Source organism: Anolis carolinensis, chromosome 3 (genome assembly GCF_035594765.1).
Source record: "Anolis carolinensis isolate JA03-04 chromosome 3, rAnoCar3.1.pri, whole genome shotgun sequence".
Taxonomy (NCBI): domain Eukaryota; kingdom Metazoa; phylum Chordata; class Lepidosauria; order Squamata; family Dactyloidae; genus Anolis; species Anolis carolinensis.
Genome location: NC_085843.1, coordinates 167,424,396 through 167,446,605, shown reverse-complemented (window position 1 = coordinate 167,446,605; position 22,210 = coordinate 167,424,396). Strand labels below are relative to the sequence as shown.

At 39.3% G+C, this 22,210-nt stretch overlaps 1 protein-coding gene across 9 annotated transcripts in view; it reads right to left on the bottom strand.

The window, feature by feature from the left end:
• The window catches only part of fam13c (family with sequence similarity 13 member C), a 208,443-nt gene that overhangs the window by 64,935 nt on the left and 121,298 nt on the right, over positions 1 to 22,210 (bottom strand). For all 9 annotated transcript variants that reach the window (XM_062977381.1, XM_062977379.1, XM_062977380.1 and 6 more), the window contains 2 exons: positions 20,369 to 20,490; positions 16,495 to 16,558 (listed from right to left, as the gene is read on the bottom strand). In XM_062977381.1, coding sequence (XP_062833451.1) covers positions 16,495 to 16,558; positions 20,369 to 20,490 — 186 coding nt within the window. The remainder of the gene's footprint in view (positions 1 to 16,494; positions 16,559 to 20,368; positions 20,491 to 22,210) is intronic.

The window sequence follows — 22,210 nt, the reverse complement described above, 5'->3', positions numbered from 1 at the left end:
AATCTTGCAATAAAAATTATTTTTAAAAAAATAAAAAGACCATCTCCCCTCATATGAACCCCAGCTTTGAGATCATCACTGGAGGCTGTGTATATGCACCCTAAGAGAGTAACATTCCAGAATCAAAATTGAAACAGCCTAATAAAATTAACAAAGTACAGAGCAAAAATAAATACTAGAACTTAAAATTATTTGAGCAAACAGTTTTATTATCACCTAAACCAGGGGTCCCCAAACTAAGGCCCATGGGCCGGATGCAGTCGTCATTTGCCTAGCCTCCCCCCCCCCCCCTAAATTTTAAACTTAGGGTCACTCTAAATCTGGAATGACTTGAAGGCACACAACAGTAATCCAATTAACTTGACTATCTCATCAGCCAAAAGCAGGCCCACATTTCCCATTGAAGTACTGGTAAGTTTATGTTGGTTAAAATTGTTCATTTTAAATAATGTATTTTTCTTTCATTTTTCTTGCACAACAAATAAGGTATGTGCAGTGTGCATAGGAATCCATTCATGATTTTTTTTCAAACTATAGTCTGGCCTCCTAACAGTCTGAGGGACTGTGAACCGGTCCTCAGCTTAAAAGGTTTGAGGATCCCTGACCTAAAGAAGGTTGGATTCAGGCAAGTATCTTGAGAAAGGGAATTATGTATCATCAGTGACAATATATTGTCCTGTCCCTGGCCACCACCTGCCTTAGTTCAGGCCAGAGAATGGCATTGGCAGACAATTTCAATTAATATGACAAGATGATCCTTAGAGTACTAGGTCTTAATTGTTCAGCAAAGCAATTGTCAAAGACAGAATGCCACCAAATAGAGTAAAACTCAGTTTATTGAGGTTACAAAACTAAAAATGCCCGTAGGAAACAAAGGACTAGGCAAACACTTGACTTCAGTGTGAAAAGTAACAAAAAACAGCTCCGTTTGAACTAAAACGGTTCAAAAGGATAAACCGGATTAAACAGGAGTTTAATCCGGATTAAATCAAAAGTGCTTACTTCAGCCTGGCAAATTAAGCAAACAAAAGAGGATTAACAGAGGTCAGAATGAATACAATAACCTGGCAGCAGATTCCTCTCTGCTACTCAAAAACTACAGATGAGCTGTTTACTCCTCCGTGCAACGAGCGAAATCCGGGTCCAGGCACATCAATCAGGGTAACGGCAGGGTCCCAATCCGGTCCAAGGTCGAAAGCCAAGTGCAGACGTCTAGAATTCCACAAGTTCCACCGATAGCCACAGAAGGGATAATCCGGGGTCGAAGTCAGTCAGTCCAGCGTCAATCCAGAGTAGGTAATTAATGTCCGTCAAAAAGACGACGGAGGTCCAAGCTATCAAGATTAAACACAAGTTGCACAGAAAACCCCACACAGTTCCTCCCGCCGTCTATGCCCAGTGTCCTTGGTAACTTACATATCCAGCAACGAGTCACACCCGTCTTCAGGAAGTTCCCCAACAAGAGCCCAAGCGTTCGTGCAGATTACCTTGCCCAACGCAATTAGACATTGATCCTAAACCCCATTTTATCCCAGTTCAAACTCATCATCGCTGTCAGCTGCCATCCCAATTCCAGGTGCCCCATCATCCTCATCCTCATCAGAGCTAAAACACCTTTGACTACGCCCCACAGCATCCCCAGCTGTGGATCCCGCTCCATCCCTCCAGCCCGTCCATGGGTCTGATCCTGCAACCCGCCAATCGCTTCCCATGCTTTCATTGCCAGTGACACCCAAATCCTCCCTCACACGAGTCCACTCCATGTCATCCTCCTCCGAGCTGACCATTTCTTCCTCCATTCCCTCGGTAAAACCCTCAAATGAGTCCTCATCTGTTGGTTCTGCAAATAAGTCCCGGAGCCGTTTCCTTTCACGCTCCTCAAAAGAGTCTGACTCTCGAGGAGTCTTACGACCCCTTCTCCTAGTACCGGAGCCAGAAGGCTCAACCATAACAGCAATGGCAGGTTGAGTATCCAATGTCTGAAATACTTGGGTTTGGAATTTTGTATTTCAGATTTTGGAATACCTGTATTTTAATGTTTGTTTGTTTACTTACTTACTTACTTACTTACTTACAGTATTAATATTCTGCCCTCACCCCGAAGGGGACTCAGGGGGATCACAGAACATACATATGTGGCAAACATTCAATGCCATTTTATACACAACTAGACAGACAATTATACATAAATAAGAGATATATAGGCTTTCCCCATCTTTTTGGCCTCTTGGTAGGTGTTGTGCTTGATTCCATCTACGGGAGGTGTTGTCACTCCATCTCCCTGCCAAAGAGTTAGTTTGTAACTCCCTCCTTTGGACTGAATCATTGGCATTTCTTCTGGGTACCTCAGAATACTTCCCCCGCTTTTTATGAGCAGTACCTGTTTATCTAATCACATTTTTGTTTTCGAACCGTTAGGTGGGCGGAAGCTGGGCTAAAAGCCAGGAGCTCATCCTGACCCGGCTTCAAACTGGCCGCCTTTCAACTGACAAGGTTGACTACAACTGGTGTTTAACCTGCTGTGCTAAAGCCGGTAATGTCACCAAGTCTAAAAACGAAACTCGTTTACGTTTCATATACTACCTTATACACATAATCTGATTATTACCGTACTTTTAATAATTTTCTTCATGGAACAAAGTTTGAGTGTATTAAACCATTAGAAAGCAAAAGAGTAATTATTCTGGTCACTCATGTGAACAATTTTGGATTCTGAGGTATTTCTGATTTTGGAATTTTGTAATAAAACCACCCCACAGGGAGATAGGACAGGATAGAAATAAATTATTATTATTGAAAGCAGCCCTACATAGTCCAAAACGAACATTGCAGGAATATTAATAAATGAATGAGATTTTATTTCTATCCTGCCCTATCTCCCCAGTGAGGACTCTTGAGTGGCTTTCAACATATAGAGGCAAACATTGAAAAGTTTCAGACCTGGAAAGCATTCTACACCTTGTTGGTACAGCAAAAATATAAACCAGTCTCTGCCATCAGTCTTACCATTTTGCAAGATGCCTATTCTGCCTCACACAATGGGATTACAAATTGACTACTTCAAGTTCTATTAGAGCACTTCTACACAGTCATTATAATCCATCTCATAAAGGAACTGGTTACACTACAGGGTGATTAGACTAGCAAGTCTAGAACTGGTTTGAGGCTAGGAAGGTGACTGCATTAGACATGAAACCTGGCCTCAAACCACTTTGCAGGGTTTTCAGTATTTCAAATGATGCACATCAGTGTACCAGGGGCATATGAGATGAAAAAGGGAAAGTGACAGGTAGGAGAATAGGGGTAATCAATCACCACTCCCATTTGGGCCCGGGTTGTGGTGCAGGCTGTTGAGCAACCAGCTGCAACAAATCACTCTGACCAAGAGGTCATGAGTTCGAGGCCAGCTCAGAGCACCGCGTTTGTCTTTGTCTTTGTTCTATGTTAAGGCATTGAATGTTTGCCTTATATGTGTAATGTGATCCGCCCTGAGTCCCCTTCGGGGTGAGAAGGGCGGAATATAAATACTGTAAATAAATAAATACATACATAAATTTAATCACCTGCTCTCCTTGGGGCATTTTTGGCCACTCAGTTTTGTGCTTTAGCAAGGCTGGGTGTCTACAATGCACTCTGCATTTTGAGGAACTGATTTCACCCTGGATCGGGGGTACACAGGATCAGTTGAAGCACATTTTTGGGTTGACCTAAGACTTTCCTAGGACCTTTTCTTTAAAGCATTGTATCACTTTTGATGCACGTTGCAGCATACATTGGTGGTGTATGTTTTGTGGCCACAGTAGCTCAAGTCAGCTTTGAACTCCATGATAAAGTCAGTTTGCGAGCCTTGTGTAATAACGTCCTGAGCATTGCAGGAGAGTGTGGACTAGCTATAAGGGCATATGTGAACCCCCTGCATGAATCAAAAATCTGTAACAATCCCTTAGCCAATGCTTGTTGGGACTCACTATTGTTCTGGTTGTACTTTAGAACCCACTGATCATTCTCCTTTAGCCATAGCATGGCAGCAGAAAATCTGTAAAGTTGGCTATGGATTGTATAATCCTTGAGAAATGCTTCTCTCCTGCTATTGAAAGTCTCTAAGAAGATTCTGAGGAAGTTCAAGGCTCACCATTGGAAAACTAGTGCGCTAGTTAATTTTAGGAGAATGAGGAGGACTACAAATGAAGTAGTTCCCTCATTGTTGCCCAGATAAATGCAATTTACTCCTCCAGAAAGAGAAAATAAACTCCTTGATTTGGAACCAATCCACCCATATGTGTTTGTTTTATAATTAACCACTAGCATTCATGGCAAACTAGGGTACCAAACCACGCAAGCAGATGAAAGTGGTAGTTATTGTTGCTGTTTCTAACAATGTTGATGCTGAAATACATAAGCTTTCTGGGGGGGAAAGTCATCTGCTTTAAATATATTTTCCCCATCTGTTGCAGGTAGGATGACTGATTTACTGCAACAGATAAATTAGCAATCACACACACACCGGTCTATATGAACAACAAAACAAAACTATTGTAATATTATAGCAAGATGTTTCAGTTTCCAGTTTCTTCATCTGTTCTGGAAAGAAGTATGCTAAAATTAAGAGGATAAAATATTCCAAAGTGAAAGGAAAATTTTAAAACGGAATTACCTCTCAGTGAAAACCATGAGTTGCTACAATACAAAGACTACAAATCCCAAGCTTCTCCTTTCTCTTGCACCCAATTGTTTAATTTATACTTTAGGCCAAAAATTGAGAATGTACATCTCATGGGTTTCGTATACCCCAACTCCTTTCCCCACATTTCCCAATCATTTTGATAATTCCAAAACACCGTGCCTCCAATTTTTACATAGAATCATAGAATCACAGAAGGCCAGTTGTAACAAGTTATTTGTAAACAGTTACTCCATCTCTCTGCTCCTCAACAACGGTTGGAACTAATGGTGTAGCCCATCATCATGAGAGCAGCCACATGTTCCAAAATCCTACTGTTAGTAGAATCCTTGCACAACACCTATCAAAGACATTGATCAAGTAATGAATAAGCCTATGTAGAAGCTAGTAGGCTTGATCGATCCACGAAAAATTTGATTCTAAACTCGTTGCAAAAGTAGAGGGGGGCAGCGTTTCGTTTTTGAAGGTATTTCCGAATTTTGCCCCCAAAAAATTTCGAAATTAACGAAAATTCGTTATTTTCTAAATTAATTCGTTAATGGCGGACGCGCATGCGCAATTCCCAAAAACAGCAGAGAGGGAGAGGACTTTACAGGACTCTCCCACCCTCATTTTTTGAGTGATCTTCTTCAAACTTGGTACAGTGGTAGAACACATTTAACACTGATAGCTCACCAAAATTTGGAACGTTTCCCTTATCCTCTGATTTTTGGCGAATTTTCATAGCTTTTATACTAAACCATTTTTTAATAATTGCAGAAATCTGTTCCTGGTTTGAAAGTCTTATTTCCTGTTAAATTGGGTTGTCTTTACTGTGAAAGTCATTGTTCTACTTCAGAAACTTTGTTTTTGTGGCTGAAACTTTGTTAAATTGGTGTGTGTGTGATATATACTGTGTATATATATATAGTCCCTGCATATGTGTGTGTGTGTTTGTGTGTGTGTGTGTATAGGTAAAGGTAAAGGTATCCCTTGACGTTAAGTTCAGTCATGTCTGACTCTGGGGGTTGGTGCTCATCTCCATTTCTAAGCCCAAGAGCCAGTGTTGTCCATAGACACCTCCAAGGTCATGTGGCCGGCATGACTACATGGAGTGCCATTACCTTCCCGCCAGAGCGGTACCTATTGATCTACTCACATTGGCATGTTTTCAAGCTGCTAGGTTGGCAGAAGCTGGAGCTAACAGCGGGCACTCACTCTGCTCCCGGGATTTGAACCTGGGACCTTTTGGTCTGCAAGTTCAGCAGCTCAGTGCTTTAACACACTTCGCCATCGGGGCTCATGTATATATAATATACATACACATACACACAATGTGGAGAATATGTGGAAAGGTAGATAGATAGATAAGTTGGGAGCCACAGCGAAGGCACCTTCCTGGGAGCAAGGTCTAATAATAATAATAATAATAATAATAAATCCCTTACAATATCCAAGATGGGTACCATTATTGGCAGAGAAAGCCAAGCTGTAGGAGTTGAAATCCAATCATTTATCCTCCCTATAGAATCAATTTTATATGCATTTTTAGCTACAGAAAAGCTAAAATCAGGACAGTAAAAGAACAACACCCAGAAAATGGGAATTCCAGACAGGAAACAATCAGGGCCAGCTAATACCTCCCAACAAAGGATTCCCCCAGGTAGGAAGCAGCCAGGCTTTGAAGCTGCAAGGCTATTCAATGCTAATCAAGGTGACCAATTGCAACATTCACACTTGCCTCCCACAGACAAGAGTTCTTTCTCCCACCCTGGACCTTCCACAGATATATAAACCCCACTTGCCTAGCTTCGCACAGATGTCAAAACCTCACCGCCGGGCCCCTCTCTGTCTCTCTCGGTCTCTCCATTCCCGGCTCCATCCGCCGCCTTCCCGCCTCACAGAGAGACACCAGGCCTGAGCTGAGGCGAGGCGGCGGCGGCCATTTCCCCCCTCCGTCTTCCTCCTCCTCCTCGGCCTCCTTCCCCCTCGCCCCCTTCCATTGGCTGAGCCCGTGACGCCCCTTTTGCTGAGGGGCAAAAGGAAAGGGCCTGAATGGTGGGAGTTTGGGTGATTTGCAAAAGCTTTTTTTTCCTAACGAAAAAAACGACGACATAACGAAAAACGGCCTCTCGCGATTCGAAACCGCAATATCCAGACGTGTGGACAATCAAGGTCGTATATTGCTTCAAAACAAACGAATATAACGAATTAATAACGGGTAACGGGGAAATCGAATTATTTGAGCAAGCCTAGAAGCTAGTATCTAAATCTAGCTCAAGCTTGGCCCATAATTATTCTTTACATATTAGTTACATTATAACTTTATAGATACTTAGTCCAGAAGTCTTTTGAAGGTCCTGAAGAATCTTGCAACATCAAGTATTAATCAAATGATTTTTAGTAAAGTCAGTGTACACTGAAATAAAAAGCTGTTTCGAGCAGCAGCATCATTAAAATCTTCAGCATCCTTTCAAAGAAAGCAACAATTCAAAATAAGAGGTTAGGAGTCTATTTAAGTGCTGCTGGAGGAAAAGGATCAAAGAGGACACATGCTTGCCTACTTCTATTTAACTTGAAAGAAATTGCCATGGTTTCTGAACGTGATAAACAAGGAAACTGTCAACATCTGCTGAGATGGGAGCACAAAAATAAGGGAAAATTGAGTTATTTTCAGTTAACCATTTCGTCCACTCTGGAACAACATAAGAGTGACACAAAACCAGCAGCTCCATATTTTGTTTGCTACAAACCAATGCTGAACCAGATATATTACAAATCTGCATAGAAAACCATGCATTTTGCACAAATTTTACTATTTTCTGTGCAAACGTGTCAGGAGGAGGTTGGTAAAAACCAATGGGTTTTTTTTTGTGTAAATGCATTTTTCACAAAAACTAGACAAATGTTTAAAAATGCAAAAAAAATCTCTTAATGCTAACAGGTAATGAAAAAGTATTTGAAAATATTTATTCTTTGAGAAAAGAAATAAAGATGGTTTAAATTCATGAAACACTGAAGTACACAGAAATCTATAGATACATGTAGAGATACAGTTGTCCTATTACTAGCTTATATACAGAATAGAACAATGATAACAGACAAATTATAATCATTACAGGTGCATGAGTAATGCACAAATGAAAACTGTTTACAACATGATTTACAACATAATTATAATTTGTCTGTTACCATTGTTCTATTCTGTATATAAGCTAGTGATAGGACACTTAAATTCATGAAAGACATAGAGCTGACTTTTGATAGTTTTAAATAATAGTTTTAATGTGAAGATAACTGATTTTAGTATTTATTCATACAGTGTTCCCTCACTTATCACTGGGGTTAGGTTCCAGGACCACCCGGAATAAGTGAAAATCCACAAAGTAGGGACGCTATATTTATTTTAATATTCATACATTATTTTAGTAGTTATGCAATAATGTAAGTCTTTATCAACCAAGCGTGTGTTGATAAATCGCCTCCTTCTCCTCCTGTTGCCACTTGAGCTCCTTTTCTCTCCCTTTGGCTTCTCCTTCTTCCCTTCCTTAGGCTGAAAATTGTAATTTTTTATGATTTATAATAGTCTTTTGGAGTTTATTGAAAAACCGCAAAACAGCGAATCTGTGAAAAGTGAACCACGAAGTAGTGAGGGAACACTGTATATTTATGGTTTATTTTATTTTCCACAAACACAAGATGGTCTATGCACAAAGAAAATATGTCTAAATAGCATATAGTATTATTAAAGTTCCCCGTACAAAGCTCAATTTGGTAGTACCAGACAAAATGAAAAGGAGCAACAGCTCTAACACAAAAGTTGTCCAAGTCTGATTTTGGTTCCAATGTATATAGGTTTCAGGGATACAAAGTCAATGAAAATATCTTCCAAACAAAGTAAACAGATGGTTGGTCATGTTGCTGTATACTGGAATGAAGAAAATAAAGATGGAGCACCGCTCTCAAGAAAGTCTTTGTAAGTAAAGTCCAAATAAAGTCCCAAGTCTACAGGGGTTCCCGGATATTTTTGTACCCTGTTTCGGGGAGAAAATCCCCTTCTTCAGGAGTTGGTATACTCAGCAACAATGAACTATTATCTAAAGCAAAACATAGAGTAACAAGTATTTTACCAGCAGTATTAACAGAAGTAAAAGTAACCCATATAACTGTTATATATTTACATAGTGCCTAATTGATTGCAAGGAGTGACTCTACTTGTGGTGATTTCAACTGCAAGTGATTCTGGAGGTTCATTCAAAGGTTTTTAAAGAGTACTTGGTAACTTAAAGGAAACAGCTAAAATAAAGCGATTCATTAAGTCCCTGAGGGGAAAAGGTTTACCAAGTACTCTTTAAAAACCCTCTCCCCCTGTGGAGACTGCAAGGCCATTTTAAAGAAGCCTGAAACAGCTGATCAGCTGTTTGGGCTGTCACTGACATAGGGCTGATTTCCAGCTGGCTTAAACTGAGCAGGAAGGAGAATATTTGGAGCTCTCTGAAAATCCGAAGACGGCCCAGGGCAGGCAGGTCCTGGGTTTGTTTATCCCTCTTTGAAAATCCACATTTTGGCACTGTCTGGAAGTGCCCTTAGAGGCAGCTTTTTTAAAACAAAAAGTTCAAGGTTAGAGTCTTGAAAACTGTGACCATGAACTTAGATGTAGTGAAATTTCAAAAGGAAAAGGAGGAGACAAAATAACAAGACATCCAGCAATGATCAGTCAGATTTCTGTGCCCTCAAATAGCTCCCTGCTCATCCCATGAGGTCAATAAAACAAGAAATGTGTGTCAGCTACATTATTTATACAAGTTTTTACTCGGCACGGAATTTAGGTTACCATGGTACATCATCTTGGGCTTTCTTCTCAAGCGCAGAGTTTAAGAAAAGCATTTGCAGAGCCACATATGCCCTCATCTTTTACAGCAGAAGATTTGGGGAGGAGGGTACAAGTGAGGCAACACTCCACACATTTGTTGAAGTGAACTAAAGGGTATATCAAATAATGATCTCTAGTGTTGTGTTTTCTTTAATATTAATTAATTAATATAGGTTGACACCACTTGAACTGCTGGGGCCGAATGCTACCGTATGGAATCCTGGGAGTTGTTGTTTGGTGAGGCAACTGCATTCTTTGTTCGCAGAGAAGGCTAAAGACCTTAGAAAACTACAAAACCTAGGATTCCATAGCATTGAATCATGGCATCTAAAGTGGGATGCATTAATTGTACAAGGTAGATGCACCCTTGGTCTAAAGCTGCACAGCGACTGATCAAATAAAATACCAAGGAGAGCCAGTGTAGTGATTTGGGTGTTACTATGAATTTAGAGACCATGATTTAAATCCATGCACCACCACAGAAATCCATTGGGCGAGCTTGGGTAAGTTACATCATCTCAGAGCAAGACAATGGCACATACAGTCTGAATAAATCTTGCCAAGAAAACCCTGTGATAACATTGCCTGAGGATGCTATAAGTCTGAAATGATTTGAAGGCACACAGCAATATAAAGTTCCATTTTAATTTTGAATTTATGCACACTTTAAATACATTGTTGTTATGAGAAAGGTGGTATACGGAAAAAGGCAGGTATAAATAAAGAGGCGGAAGAGGATTGGTATTGCTGTAACTATTTATATCACTATCTACAGTAATAACAATAATAACTTACTACAGTAGAGTCTCACTTATCCAAGCTAAACGGGCCAGCAGAAGCTTGGATAAGCGAATATCTTGGATAATAAGGATAGATTAAGGAAAAGCCTATTAAACATCAAATTAGATTATGATTTTACAAATTAAACACCAAAACATCATGTTATACAACACATTTGACAGAAAAAGTAGTTCAATATGTTGTAATGTTATGTTGTAATTACTGTATTTACAAATTAAGCACCAAAATATCATGATATACTGAAAACATTGAATACAAAAATGGCTTGGATAATCCAGAAGCTTGGATAAGCGAGGCTTGGATAAGTGAGACTCTACTGTATTAATCAAACTGTAAAATAAGGAGAACCACCCAGATTTTGTTTTCTCTATTGACTCTTCAGTCACAGATCTTATCTATAGTTTTGCTACTTGCCAATGCTGCCCTACTCTATTTTTCAGTTCATCTCGTAAGTTTTTTGGCATGTTGATGTTAGCTGTATGTAACAGCTTCAATCTTTTCTCAGATTAACAAAACCTCTTATCCGACTTAAGAATTTCTTTTTCTATTGGACACTTCTTAATTTAAAAACTGCTTCTCATTTCGAAGGACTTCCCTTTTTAAATAAGAGAACAAAACAAAGCTCTTTGATTTTGTATATACGCTAAAAAGTAAGCAAAATGGCAATGAAAATTGTGGGATTTGGATCATGTATTGTTTAAAAAATCAAAATTTAAATGAAACCATCGCAGCATTAATTCAGAATCATTTTTGTTCACTCGTGGAGTTTCCCCAGCCATGAAAGTCACTCTCTAGTCCACTTTAAATTGAAGCTATCTTTTATTGGAAGAGGACTTAGTATCTGGCAGACTATCAACTGTCATGCTCTTTTCTGTCCATACATAAGGGAGCCCTATATTAAGTTATGGGGAGCTACGTTTACAAGTTTCACGACCACATTCTCCAACACATTCACACCCACACACATTTTCTATGAAGGTCTAGCAACATGTGTTACAATATGAACAAAATAATTTTGAATACTTGCCTCCCACAGCATCCCATGGAGTCATCTCAGGAAAAATAATTAAATTGGCTATGTTTGTAAATCCAACAATAGTTGGCCTTCACCATTAGATGTAGCAGTAGTAAAAGCTTTCTAGGAGTCACTATTCCTCTTGTAAGACAAGCGATACTTCCCTACCATATTTTCCCCCTAAGAAACAGACTTTGAAACAACCCAGTCAAAATAACAGTTGCATATTCTGCTCACAAGGCTTAAAAAAGAATCAGTCCTGATGCAATACTCTGGAGTGTCCAGGTGAATATAAAGAAAATCAAGGCTACTGATGGAGGTCACCACTTTCTTCATGTCAAGAAGACTTGCAGGATACAACTACACATAGAATATTACACCATAATGTAGCCCTGGATACTTAGCTTCAAGCTCAGCATGTCAAGCACAGCCAGTGTTCTGAGTCAAGTGTCTCTTGAATTACAATGGTCGATAAGCTAGCATTTGGTAACTTGCAGTGAATATGTGATGGAACATCACTTAAAAAACTTACATCACTGGAAAAAACGTACCGTATATACTCGAGTATAAGCTGACCTGAATATAAGCCGAGGCACCTATTTTTACCACAAAAAAACTGGGATAACCTATTGACTCGAGTATAATCTGACGGTGGGAAATGCAGCAGCTATGGGTAAATTTCAAAATAAAAATAGATACAATACAATTTCATTAATCAAGGCATCAGTAGGTTAAATGTTTTTGAATATTTACCATATTTCAAAGAGAAAAAATAAACTAGCTAAGTAAGTGGAAAAGTAGGGGCAAAAAAACAATATGGTATCAACAATAACCTTATAATCACCATCATCATCATCATCTTTATTTGGATTCCACCTTATCTCCCCAGGGGGACTCAGGCCAGCTGCCAACATAGTAACAGGCAAACATTCAATGCTTATATAAACAATGCAGAGCTAGATATAGATCTATCATTATAGATACTAATTTCACATATGCATTTTCCCCTGAAAGGTTTGCAAATCCCCCCTCTCTCTCCATGTGTGGGTGTGCATTTCCCCTACAATATTTGCAAGCCATATATGCTTGCAAATATTGTCTATCTAGACATGTCTATATATATTTGTGTGTTCATTTTCCCCCTGTAATATTTGCAAGCCCTATATATAGGTAGGTAAGAATATATTAATATCTATCCAGACATCTCTCTTTATATAGATAATTATATCTATATAGGATTTGCAGAGACTTGCAAACATATGAGGGTAAATTCATATATAAAAATATTGTATATTTATGGCTACAGATATACAGGTACATGGATCTATATGTCTATAGGATTTGCAAAGACCTGCAAACACCTGCAAACATATGAGGGGAAAATTCATATATAAAATTAATGTAGATACTAGATAGATAGATAGATAGATAGATAGATACGGCCACGCGTTGCTGTGGCGAAGTCTGGTGGCATGGGAAATAAAGTATTGAGGAATTGGTGGTAGTTAAGATAAAGGACAAACGTTTTCCCCTGACGTTAAGTCCAGTCATGTCTGACTCAGGGGGTTGGTGCTCATCTCCATTTCTAAGCCGAAAAGCCGGCGTTGTCCATAGACTCCTTCAAGGTCATGTGGGATGACTGCATGGAGCGGCGTTACCTTCCCGCCAGAGCAGTACCTATTGATGCACTCACATTTGCATGTTTTTGAACCTCTGGGTTGGCAGAAGCTGGGGCTAACAGTGGGGGCTCTCTCCGCTCCCCCAATTCAAACCTGCGGTCTTTCGGTCCAGAAGTTCAGCAGCTCAGCGCTTTAACATGCTGCGCCATCAGGGGATATTATTTCCTAAAGATTGTGAATATACAATATATCTGATTTTTTTTTGTCTGTTGGAGGCAAGTATGAATGCTGCAATTAGGAAAAATGATTAGGATGTAATGGCCTTGCGGCTTTAAAGCCTGGCTTTTTCCTCCCTGAGTGATTTTTTTGTTGGGAGGTGTTAGCTGGCCCTGATTGTTTCCTGTCTGGAATTCCCTTGTTTTCAGAGTGGTGTTGTTTGCGATATTTTATGTGCTTCTACTGTCTGTGGCCCTGAGAAAACAGAGGATTTGCCAGACTTTGATGATGGGAATACTTTGTTGGGAGGTGTTAGCTGGCCCTGATTGTTTCCTGTGTGGAATTCCCGTTTATTTACTGTCCTGGTTTTAGAGATTATATTGTTCTGCATTATTCTATCCCATAATTATTTCATATTAAAGTAGAATCTCACTTATCCAACATTTGCTTATACAATGTTCTGGATTATCCAACGCAGTCTGCCTTTTCATAATCAATGTTTTTGTAGTCAGTGTTTTAAATTCATTATGATATTTTAGTGGTAAATTTGTAAATACAGTACAGTAGAGTCTCACTTATCCAACATAAACGGGCCGGCCGAACGCTGGATAAGCAAATATGTTGGATAATAAGGAGGGATTAAGGATAAGCCTATTAAACATCAAATTAAGTTATGATTTTACAAATTAAGCACCAAAACATCATGTTAGACAACAAATTTGGCAGAAAAAGTAGTTCAGTACAAAGTAATTCTATGTAGAAATTACTGTATTTATGAATTTAGCACCAAAATATCACAATATATTGAAAACATTGACTACAATAATGCATTGGATAATCCAGAACGTTGGATAAGCGAGTGTTGGATAAGTGAGACTCTACTGTAATTACTACATAGCATTGCTGCGCATGGAACTACTTTTTCTGTCAAATTTGTTGTATAATATGATGTTTTGGTGCTTAATTTGTATAACGATTACCTAATTTGATGTTTAATCGGCTTTTCCTGAATCCCTTCTTATTATCCAACATATTCACTTATTCTGCCGGCCTGTTTATGTTGGATAAGTGAGAGTCTACTGTATATTGATAATCTTATATTCTCTGCTTAGAACTGGATTATATGAGGCCCCTTCTTCACAGCTATATAAAATGTACACTGAAGTGGATGATATGGTAGTGTGAAGTCAAGATAATCCAGTGCAAAGCAGATAATATAAGATTATAAATGGGTTATATAGCTGTGTGGAAGGGCCTTGAGTCTACACTGCCATATAATCCAGTGAAAATTAGCTAATCTGTGGAAGAAGCCTAAGTAAGGCCTAAATCTGCCTGTCCCCTAACTGAACCCTGGCTATCCCTTCGTTGCTAGGAGACGAAGTGGGCAGAGATTAGCCCTCTAAACTGGCAGCAATTGGATAAAAAAAATTATTGCTCTCCCTCTAATTAGGACTTTATTTTTCTTTTCTTTTTGTTGTATCAACCTTGAGGCGTGGATGATGGGTTGTGTTGTCAAATTTCGAGGTTGGGGGGCCTGTACTTTTGTTGTTTTGTGAGTCGCCGTGATGCCATCACTCTTTTATATATATAGATAAGGATTGCAAAAGGTTGCAAGGGGTTAATGTCTATATATCTGTAGGAGAGTTTAACAAATATTTAAAGGGAAAATGCTTTCCTAAGATTAATGAATATATATTTTTCTTCTTCCTGACTTGCAAGGGTGTCTTTCCCTTTTCAAAACATTGCCTTGATTAAGATCAAGGGAGGCTTTGCAAAAGAAAACACACTGATAAGGGAGGGTAAGAGATAAATATATCATATATTGCAAGCAATAGCCTGTAGGATCCATTGCCGGCCTTGACCTTGACCCCATTATAAGCCGAGGGAGGCTTTTTCAGCTTAAAAAAGGGGCTTAAAAACTTGACTTATCTTCAAGTATATATAGTAACTGCCATGAAAACCCTACCTGTAGTGAGGATGGGAATCCTGCTCAAATCACTAGATGCTACACCTGATTTTCACTAGCATTTCATAGAATCATAAAGTTGGAAGAGACCTCGTGGGCCATTCTGTCCAACCCCCCCCCCCCCACCACCACCACCAAGGAGCAGGAAAATCACATTCACCCCCGACAGATGGCCATCCAGCCTCTGTTTAAAAGTCTCCAAAAAAAGGTGCCTCCACCACACTTCAGGGCAGAGAGTTCCACTGCTGAACAGCTTGCACAGTTAGGAAGTTTTTCCTAATGTTCAGGTGGAATTTCCTTTCCTGTAATTTGAAGCCATTGCTCCATGTCCTAGTCTCCAGGGCAGTAGAAAACAAGCTTGCTCCCTCTTCCCTATGACTTCCCCTCACATATTAAAACATGGCTATCATGTTTCCTCTCAGTCTTCTCTTCTGCAGGCTAAACATGCCCAGCTCTTTAAGCCACTCCTCACAGGGCTTGTTCTCTAGACCCTCAAACATTTTAGTTGCCCTCCTCTGGACACATTTCAACTTGTCAACATCTCCCTTCAATTGCAATGCCCATATTTAACAAATATCTCAAATTTAACTTGAAGATAAAGCATGAAGCCTCCAGGAGCTATAACCAATTTTTTAAATAGCAGGCATCTCATTCTTTGAAGTGAAGGAGGGTTAAGGTAAAGGTTTCCCCTGATGTTAAGTCCAGTCATGTCTGACTCTGGGGGTTGGTGCTCATCTCCATTTCTAAGCCGAAGAGCCGACGTTGTCCGTAGACACCTCCAAGGTCATGTGGCCGGCATGACTGCATGGAGCGCTGTTACATTCCCGCCGGAGCGGTACCTATTGATCTACTCACATTGGCATGTTTTCAAACTGCTAGGTTGGCAGAAGCTGGAGCTAACAATGGGCGCTCACTCCACTCCCTGGATTTGAACCTGGGACCTTTCGGTCTGCAAGTTCAGCAGCTCAGCGCTTTAACGCACTTCGCCACCGGGGCATTACTAATATGCAATAATAAATATTTGAGGTGTTGGACGACAGAGGTCATATGCAACTCATGTAGCAGTGTGTTAGTCACCCCTGATCTATAAAAACAGAGAATTGTCCCAAACTAACTCAGACTGGTCATCCTCCTCATCTGATTTTACCCTATCCAACTAGCAATTATTCTCCAAGGCTTCCAAGGTAGATTGTCTTTTCCATCATATCTATGATAGAACATTCATACATAAAGGCTATTGTCTGCTGCTTGAGAAATGTGCATCTATAAATTACTTCTTTGTTTCTCTATTTCGTTTAAACAAATATGTTAAAAGAACCCTTTTCAAATGTTTAATACACATACCTCAGTGAAGTTCTGCAAATGTTCAGTAGGATCTTTTGGTGAAATGAATGCACTCTGGTCTGTCCTGCAGAATAAAAATGGACAGGAGTCACTCTTCTTTGCAACATGTATCAATTTCAGCAAGCCCTACAGATAATTCTGTGAGAAAGTTGCAATCCCACTGCATTTAAGACAATGAAGATTTTTCGGTATTCTGGCCAACTCATTAAAAACACAGGTTAGCGAAAACAAAACTCACTCAGGACAATATGGGATAGGAATGCTGTATGAATTCTGATAACGTATTGATACAACTTCAAGTGCCACAAATCATAAAGAGTTAAACCAACCAAAAACACTTCTATATTAATGAATATCCACAGGGAGCACATAAAATTGTAAAGGAGGAGGAGGAGTTTTAATTAAGAAGGTTTGATTAGAAATACAAGGAATAATCCAAGGTATTCCAAAAATGATCAAAATTTGTGTCTTCCAACTGTTGGGAAACCTTGACAAGGATAACCATGAACTGACAAGAATCTTCTCAATTTGAGACTTATTTCTGCATAAAATTACCATATTTTGCAATTGAAATAGTAGTTTCTATGAAGAAAATGCTGTTTTCTGCACAGAAAAACATATATGGATTGTGTACAGAATAAATCTCCAACTGCATTATTCTGCAAAAAAGGAGTATTTTCTTCACAGAAATAAAAAATTATTTTATCCACAGAAAATGCTATTTTCTCTGCAAAAATGTACATAAGTCCCAAAAATGAAAACTGTCATCAAAAACTGAAGTTCACTAAAACCTTCTCACATCAGAAAAACAAACTAATAAAATTGCTCATTGCTTCTTTTGAAAACAAAATCAATTGAGTATAGTTCTAGAGATAATGGCAAATCTATTTGCCTGATTTGGAAACAAATTCAACTTAAAATGTGTGACTTAATGTTTTTGGTTTAAAATTTTATTTATTATTTATTTACTTTATTTCTACCGCGCTCTTCTCACCTCATGGGAGACTCAGAGCAGCTTACAAGTTTTAGCAAAAATTCAATGCCAGTGTTATATAATAAATACAAAACTCAATAACATGTAAATTACAATTGAAACCAATAAAACATGTAACCAAAACACAGTTATCATAAGGATTCTGCTTAAAAGAGGGAAGGATTTGTCCTGAATGATGGCAGAAGTGAACTGTCCCTTTAATCAGTAGACAACAATGGAAACTGTTGTCTAAATCTTAAGATCAGATGTGTCTGTACAAGACAAAAACTCAGATGTATAACAGATCATTTTTAAGATCGGGGCCGAGCTGTGGCACAGGCTAGTTAGCAGCCCGCTGCAATAAATCACTCTGACCAAGAGGTCATGAGTTCGAGGCCAGCCCGTGTCGGGGTGAGCACCCGACAATTAAAATAAAATATAGCCCCTGCTTGTTGTTGACCTAAGCAACCCGAAAGATAGTTGCATCTATCAAGTACGAAATTTAGGTACCACTTATATGTGGGGAGGCTAATTTATGACACCATAAAAATCATCCAGCCACCGTTGGAATGAGGAAGTGCTGCCGCAATGGATGATGGCAGCTGCTCCCCCTGTGGCTGGAATCAAGCATATCTCAGGAAGCTAGAAGCTGGAGAAGGTTTAAATTGCCTCTGCGTCTGTCTCGGTCTCTGTTCTATGTTATATGGCATTGAATGTTTGCCTTATATGTGTCAATGTGATCCGCCATGAGTCCCCTTCAGGGTGAGAAGGGCGGAATATAAATACTGTAAATAAATAAATAAACTTTTAATTTTTATTGGTTGCACAATAAACACATGCTTTCACTCTGATACTAAAATTGATATTTAAATATTTAATATTTAACATTTAACATTGAAAATAAGAGCCCAGGCAAGCTCTTTTCATAAGTGTGCATGAGAGAAAGATGGGGGTTCTCTATTGGGGTCCAATAGTTTCAAGGTATATGTTGAGTTTTTCAGTGTCTGGGCCACATCAGTGAACCCTGATGTTTACAGAATACTTGAATGTGCTGAGTTCTATCTAATAGAATGTGTAAGCAGAAGAAATTACAAGGGTCTCCATGCCTATTGTTTGCATTGAGAGGAAAGCTTTAGTTGGCACGGATGGGAATTTTATTTCTAACACATAAATAGCAGCAGACAAGGGCTTATCTAGATCAAGTCCCCTAACTTCCATCAAGGTTTCGTATCTTGGGAAGTCTGACTTGAGCATGGTGGCAATAATGATAGTAGTGCAATAATTGAGAACTTTTTAAAGCATTGACTAATGGACTGATTCTGGACTACGATTTTGAACTTGTGTGATTTTAATTGTTGTTTTAATAATTTATGTTTTAATATTTGATTTTAATTGTAATTTAATTTGGAATTTGTATGTCGGGCATCGAATTGTTGCCTGTTGTGAAGCCGCCCTGACTCCTCTTCGGGGTGAGGAGAGAGGGATAAAAATATGGGAAATAAACATATAAATAAATAAATAGATAATAAAATCTGATGATTGCTCATTTTTTTAAAAAAAATTATTTATTCATTCATTTACAGTATTTATATTCCACCCTTCTCACCCCGAAGGGGACTCAGGGCGGATCACATTGTATACATATAAGGCAAACATTCAATGCCATACACATAGAACAGGACAGAGACAGACGCAGAGGCAATTTAACCTTCTCCTGAGGGGATGTTCGATTCTGGCCACAGGGGGAGCAGCTGCTTCATCATCCACTGTGACGGCACTTCCTCATTCCAATGTCATAAATTAGTTAAATTTGCCTCCCCACTTTATAAGTGGTACCTTATTTCCTATTCAATAGATGCAACTATCTTTTCGGGTTGCTAGGTCAGCAACGAGCAGGGGCTATTTTTTTTTAATTGACGGGTGCTCACCCCGCCACGGGCTGGCCTCAAACTCATGACCTCATGGTCAGAGTGATTTATTGCAGCAGGCTGTTCACCAGCCTGCGCCACATCCCGGTAATTGCTTTTTTTTTTTGCTTAGGGAGCCTTGGAATTCGGGGATTTCAGCCAACTCCCATTGGAAACACTTATTACAGTTTACACAAGGTGGCAGAAACAGAGTTCTGAAGTTAACCATGGGATCTTTTCCCACTTGGTCAAAAACAACAGTTATTAATAGTCACAGAGAAAAACAAAAAGGTCAGTGGTTCAAAATATTTTTCTTAGCAACGTGCCCTATGCCCACAATGGATATCTGCTTTTGCCATAGAAGTACCGGCTTCTCCGATGAAACTAAAAATAACTACTTGTTTGAAAACAACAACTTTTAGCTTCTCTTAATTTAGAGCTCAGATTACCTTGGCACAAAACTGTTGTCTTCTACCACCTCCCCTTCCCCCATTTTTTTTTCATGCCACAGAGTATATCCACAGCACTGTCTCAAAGAGACATAAGTCTGCACGGCATACGGTGCACTAATCACCAAAGGCATCCCAGTAGGAGTTCAATAAAATTCCTGTTTTTGTAAATTTCATCAAACTGAATTGAAAGAAAGAAAGAAAGAAAGGAAGGAAGGAAGGAAGGAAGGAAGGAAGGAAGGAAGGAAGGAAAGGAAAGGAAAGGAAAGGAAAGGAAAGGAAAGGAAAGGAAGGAAGGAAAAAAAGAAAGAAAGAAAGAAAGAAAGAAAGAAAGAAAGAAAGAAAGAAAGAAAGAAAGAAAGAAAGAAAGAAAGAAAGGAAGGAAGGAAGGAAGGAAGGAAGGGCAAAGAACCCAAAAGAGCACAAAATGTGCACTTGGCTGGCTGGATCAATTTGTGCAAGGCTGTAAGGAAAGAAGAACGAATGTCAACTTTGATCTGCATCTCAGTGGCAGTGAAAAGATTTGTTTACTCAGAAGAGAATACCTGGGTTGAAATTTGATGACTGTTTCCTGGTATCTGAATGCCACATTCTCCGGGTAATCATTAGCAGGCGTTCCTGTCTTCCTTTGACAGTCAGAGAGCCAGGGCAATGCATTTCCCATGTCCTGAGGAAAAAAGAGAGAAAGAAACAAACAGAGAGAAATACAACATACTCAAGTAAACAGTGGGCAGACGGATGTCAAGTGTCTATTTTTGGAAGGACAAAAAAAAAGAGTATGCATGTAATCAAAGGTTATCTAGGGAAAGGCGAGAAGGGGAGAGGCCCCAAAGGGAAAACCACAGGCTCTGTACTGTATTTTCGCCTCAATATAAGGGTAGCAACATGTTGTAAAAAATTATATTGAGTGGGGAGAAATATTCCACAATGAATATTTGTGTGTAATACTTATGCTACTGCTGTTCTTTGATTCCACTTTCACAAACCATCTCATGCCTTGAAACCCAACAATATAATTTTTGCAAAATGGTTCAGTTTTTGATAAAGGATATTGATATTACAGTCCAGGGAATGAGCCACCCACAACTCCTCCTCAAAGCCTCCCAAAACTTCATTGCTGAAGGGGATTTCCCTTTTGAATGAAACAGGACAGTCTAGTTTTTTAAAGATGTGGATGTGGGTCTCTTGCAGTACGGCTGAATTTAGGGAGCAAGTCACAAACACCCATTGAAAACAAACATTCTTTTTATTTTGAAGCAGTATGTCTAAAGGTAAAGGTTTCTAAGATTTCTAAGTAGATTTCTAAGTACAGTAGAGTCTCACTTATCCAACACTCACTTATCCAACATTCTGGATTATCCAACGGTATTTGTAGTCAATGTTTTCAATACATCGTGATATTTTGGTGCTAAATTCGTAAATACAGTAATTACTACATAGCATTACTGTGTATTGAACTACTTTGTCTGTCAAATTTGTTGTATAACAACAAATTTGGTGCTTAATTAGTAAAATCATAACCTAATTTGATGTGTAATAGGCTTTTCCTTAACCTCTCCTTATTATCCAACATATTCGCTTATCCAACGTTCTGCCGGCCCGTTTACGTTGGATAAGCAAGACTCTACTGTATTTTGAAGCAGTATGTCTAAAGGTAAAGGTTTCTAAGATTTCTAAGTAGATTTCTAAGTAGTGGGGATGCAACATAAGGATTCCAAGAGCAAAGACACCTATTTGGTATTTACATAAAAAGTAAGAGATCACAGAAAGGTAAAGGTTTCCCCTGACGTTAAGCCCAGTCATGTCTGACTCTGGGGGTTGGTGCTCATCTCCATTTCTAAGCCGAAGAGCCGACGTTGTCCATAAACACCTCCAAGGTCATGTGGCTGGCATGACTGCATGGAGTGCCGTTACCTTCCCACCGGAGCGGTACCTATTGATCTACTCACATTGGCATGTTTTCGAACTGCTAGGTTGGCAGAAGCTGGAGCTAACAGCGGCCGCTCACTCTGCTCCCGGGATTTGAACCTGGGACCTTTCGGTCTGCAAGTTCAGCAGCTGAGTGCTTTAACACACTTCACCACCGGGGCTCCAGTATGTCTGGTTTGTTGCTAAATAAGGTGGTACAACAGTGGGAAGTAAGTCCTAAGAAACAGGGGAAATACCTGCCTCCAATCTATCAGTCTTGCAACAGGGGACCTGCTTCTGACTGTGGCAGCTTCATTCGTTGTCAGGAAACGGTTGGAAAATCCTAACCAGAAACTAAACAAATCAATTTCACCTGATCTGGCTGCTAGGTGTACAGAGAAATTACAGATCTATAACTCTAGGTTACAAATCTGTAAGTGCAATACTGAATACCAGCCTGGGAATTTTGTTCTCCACTT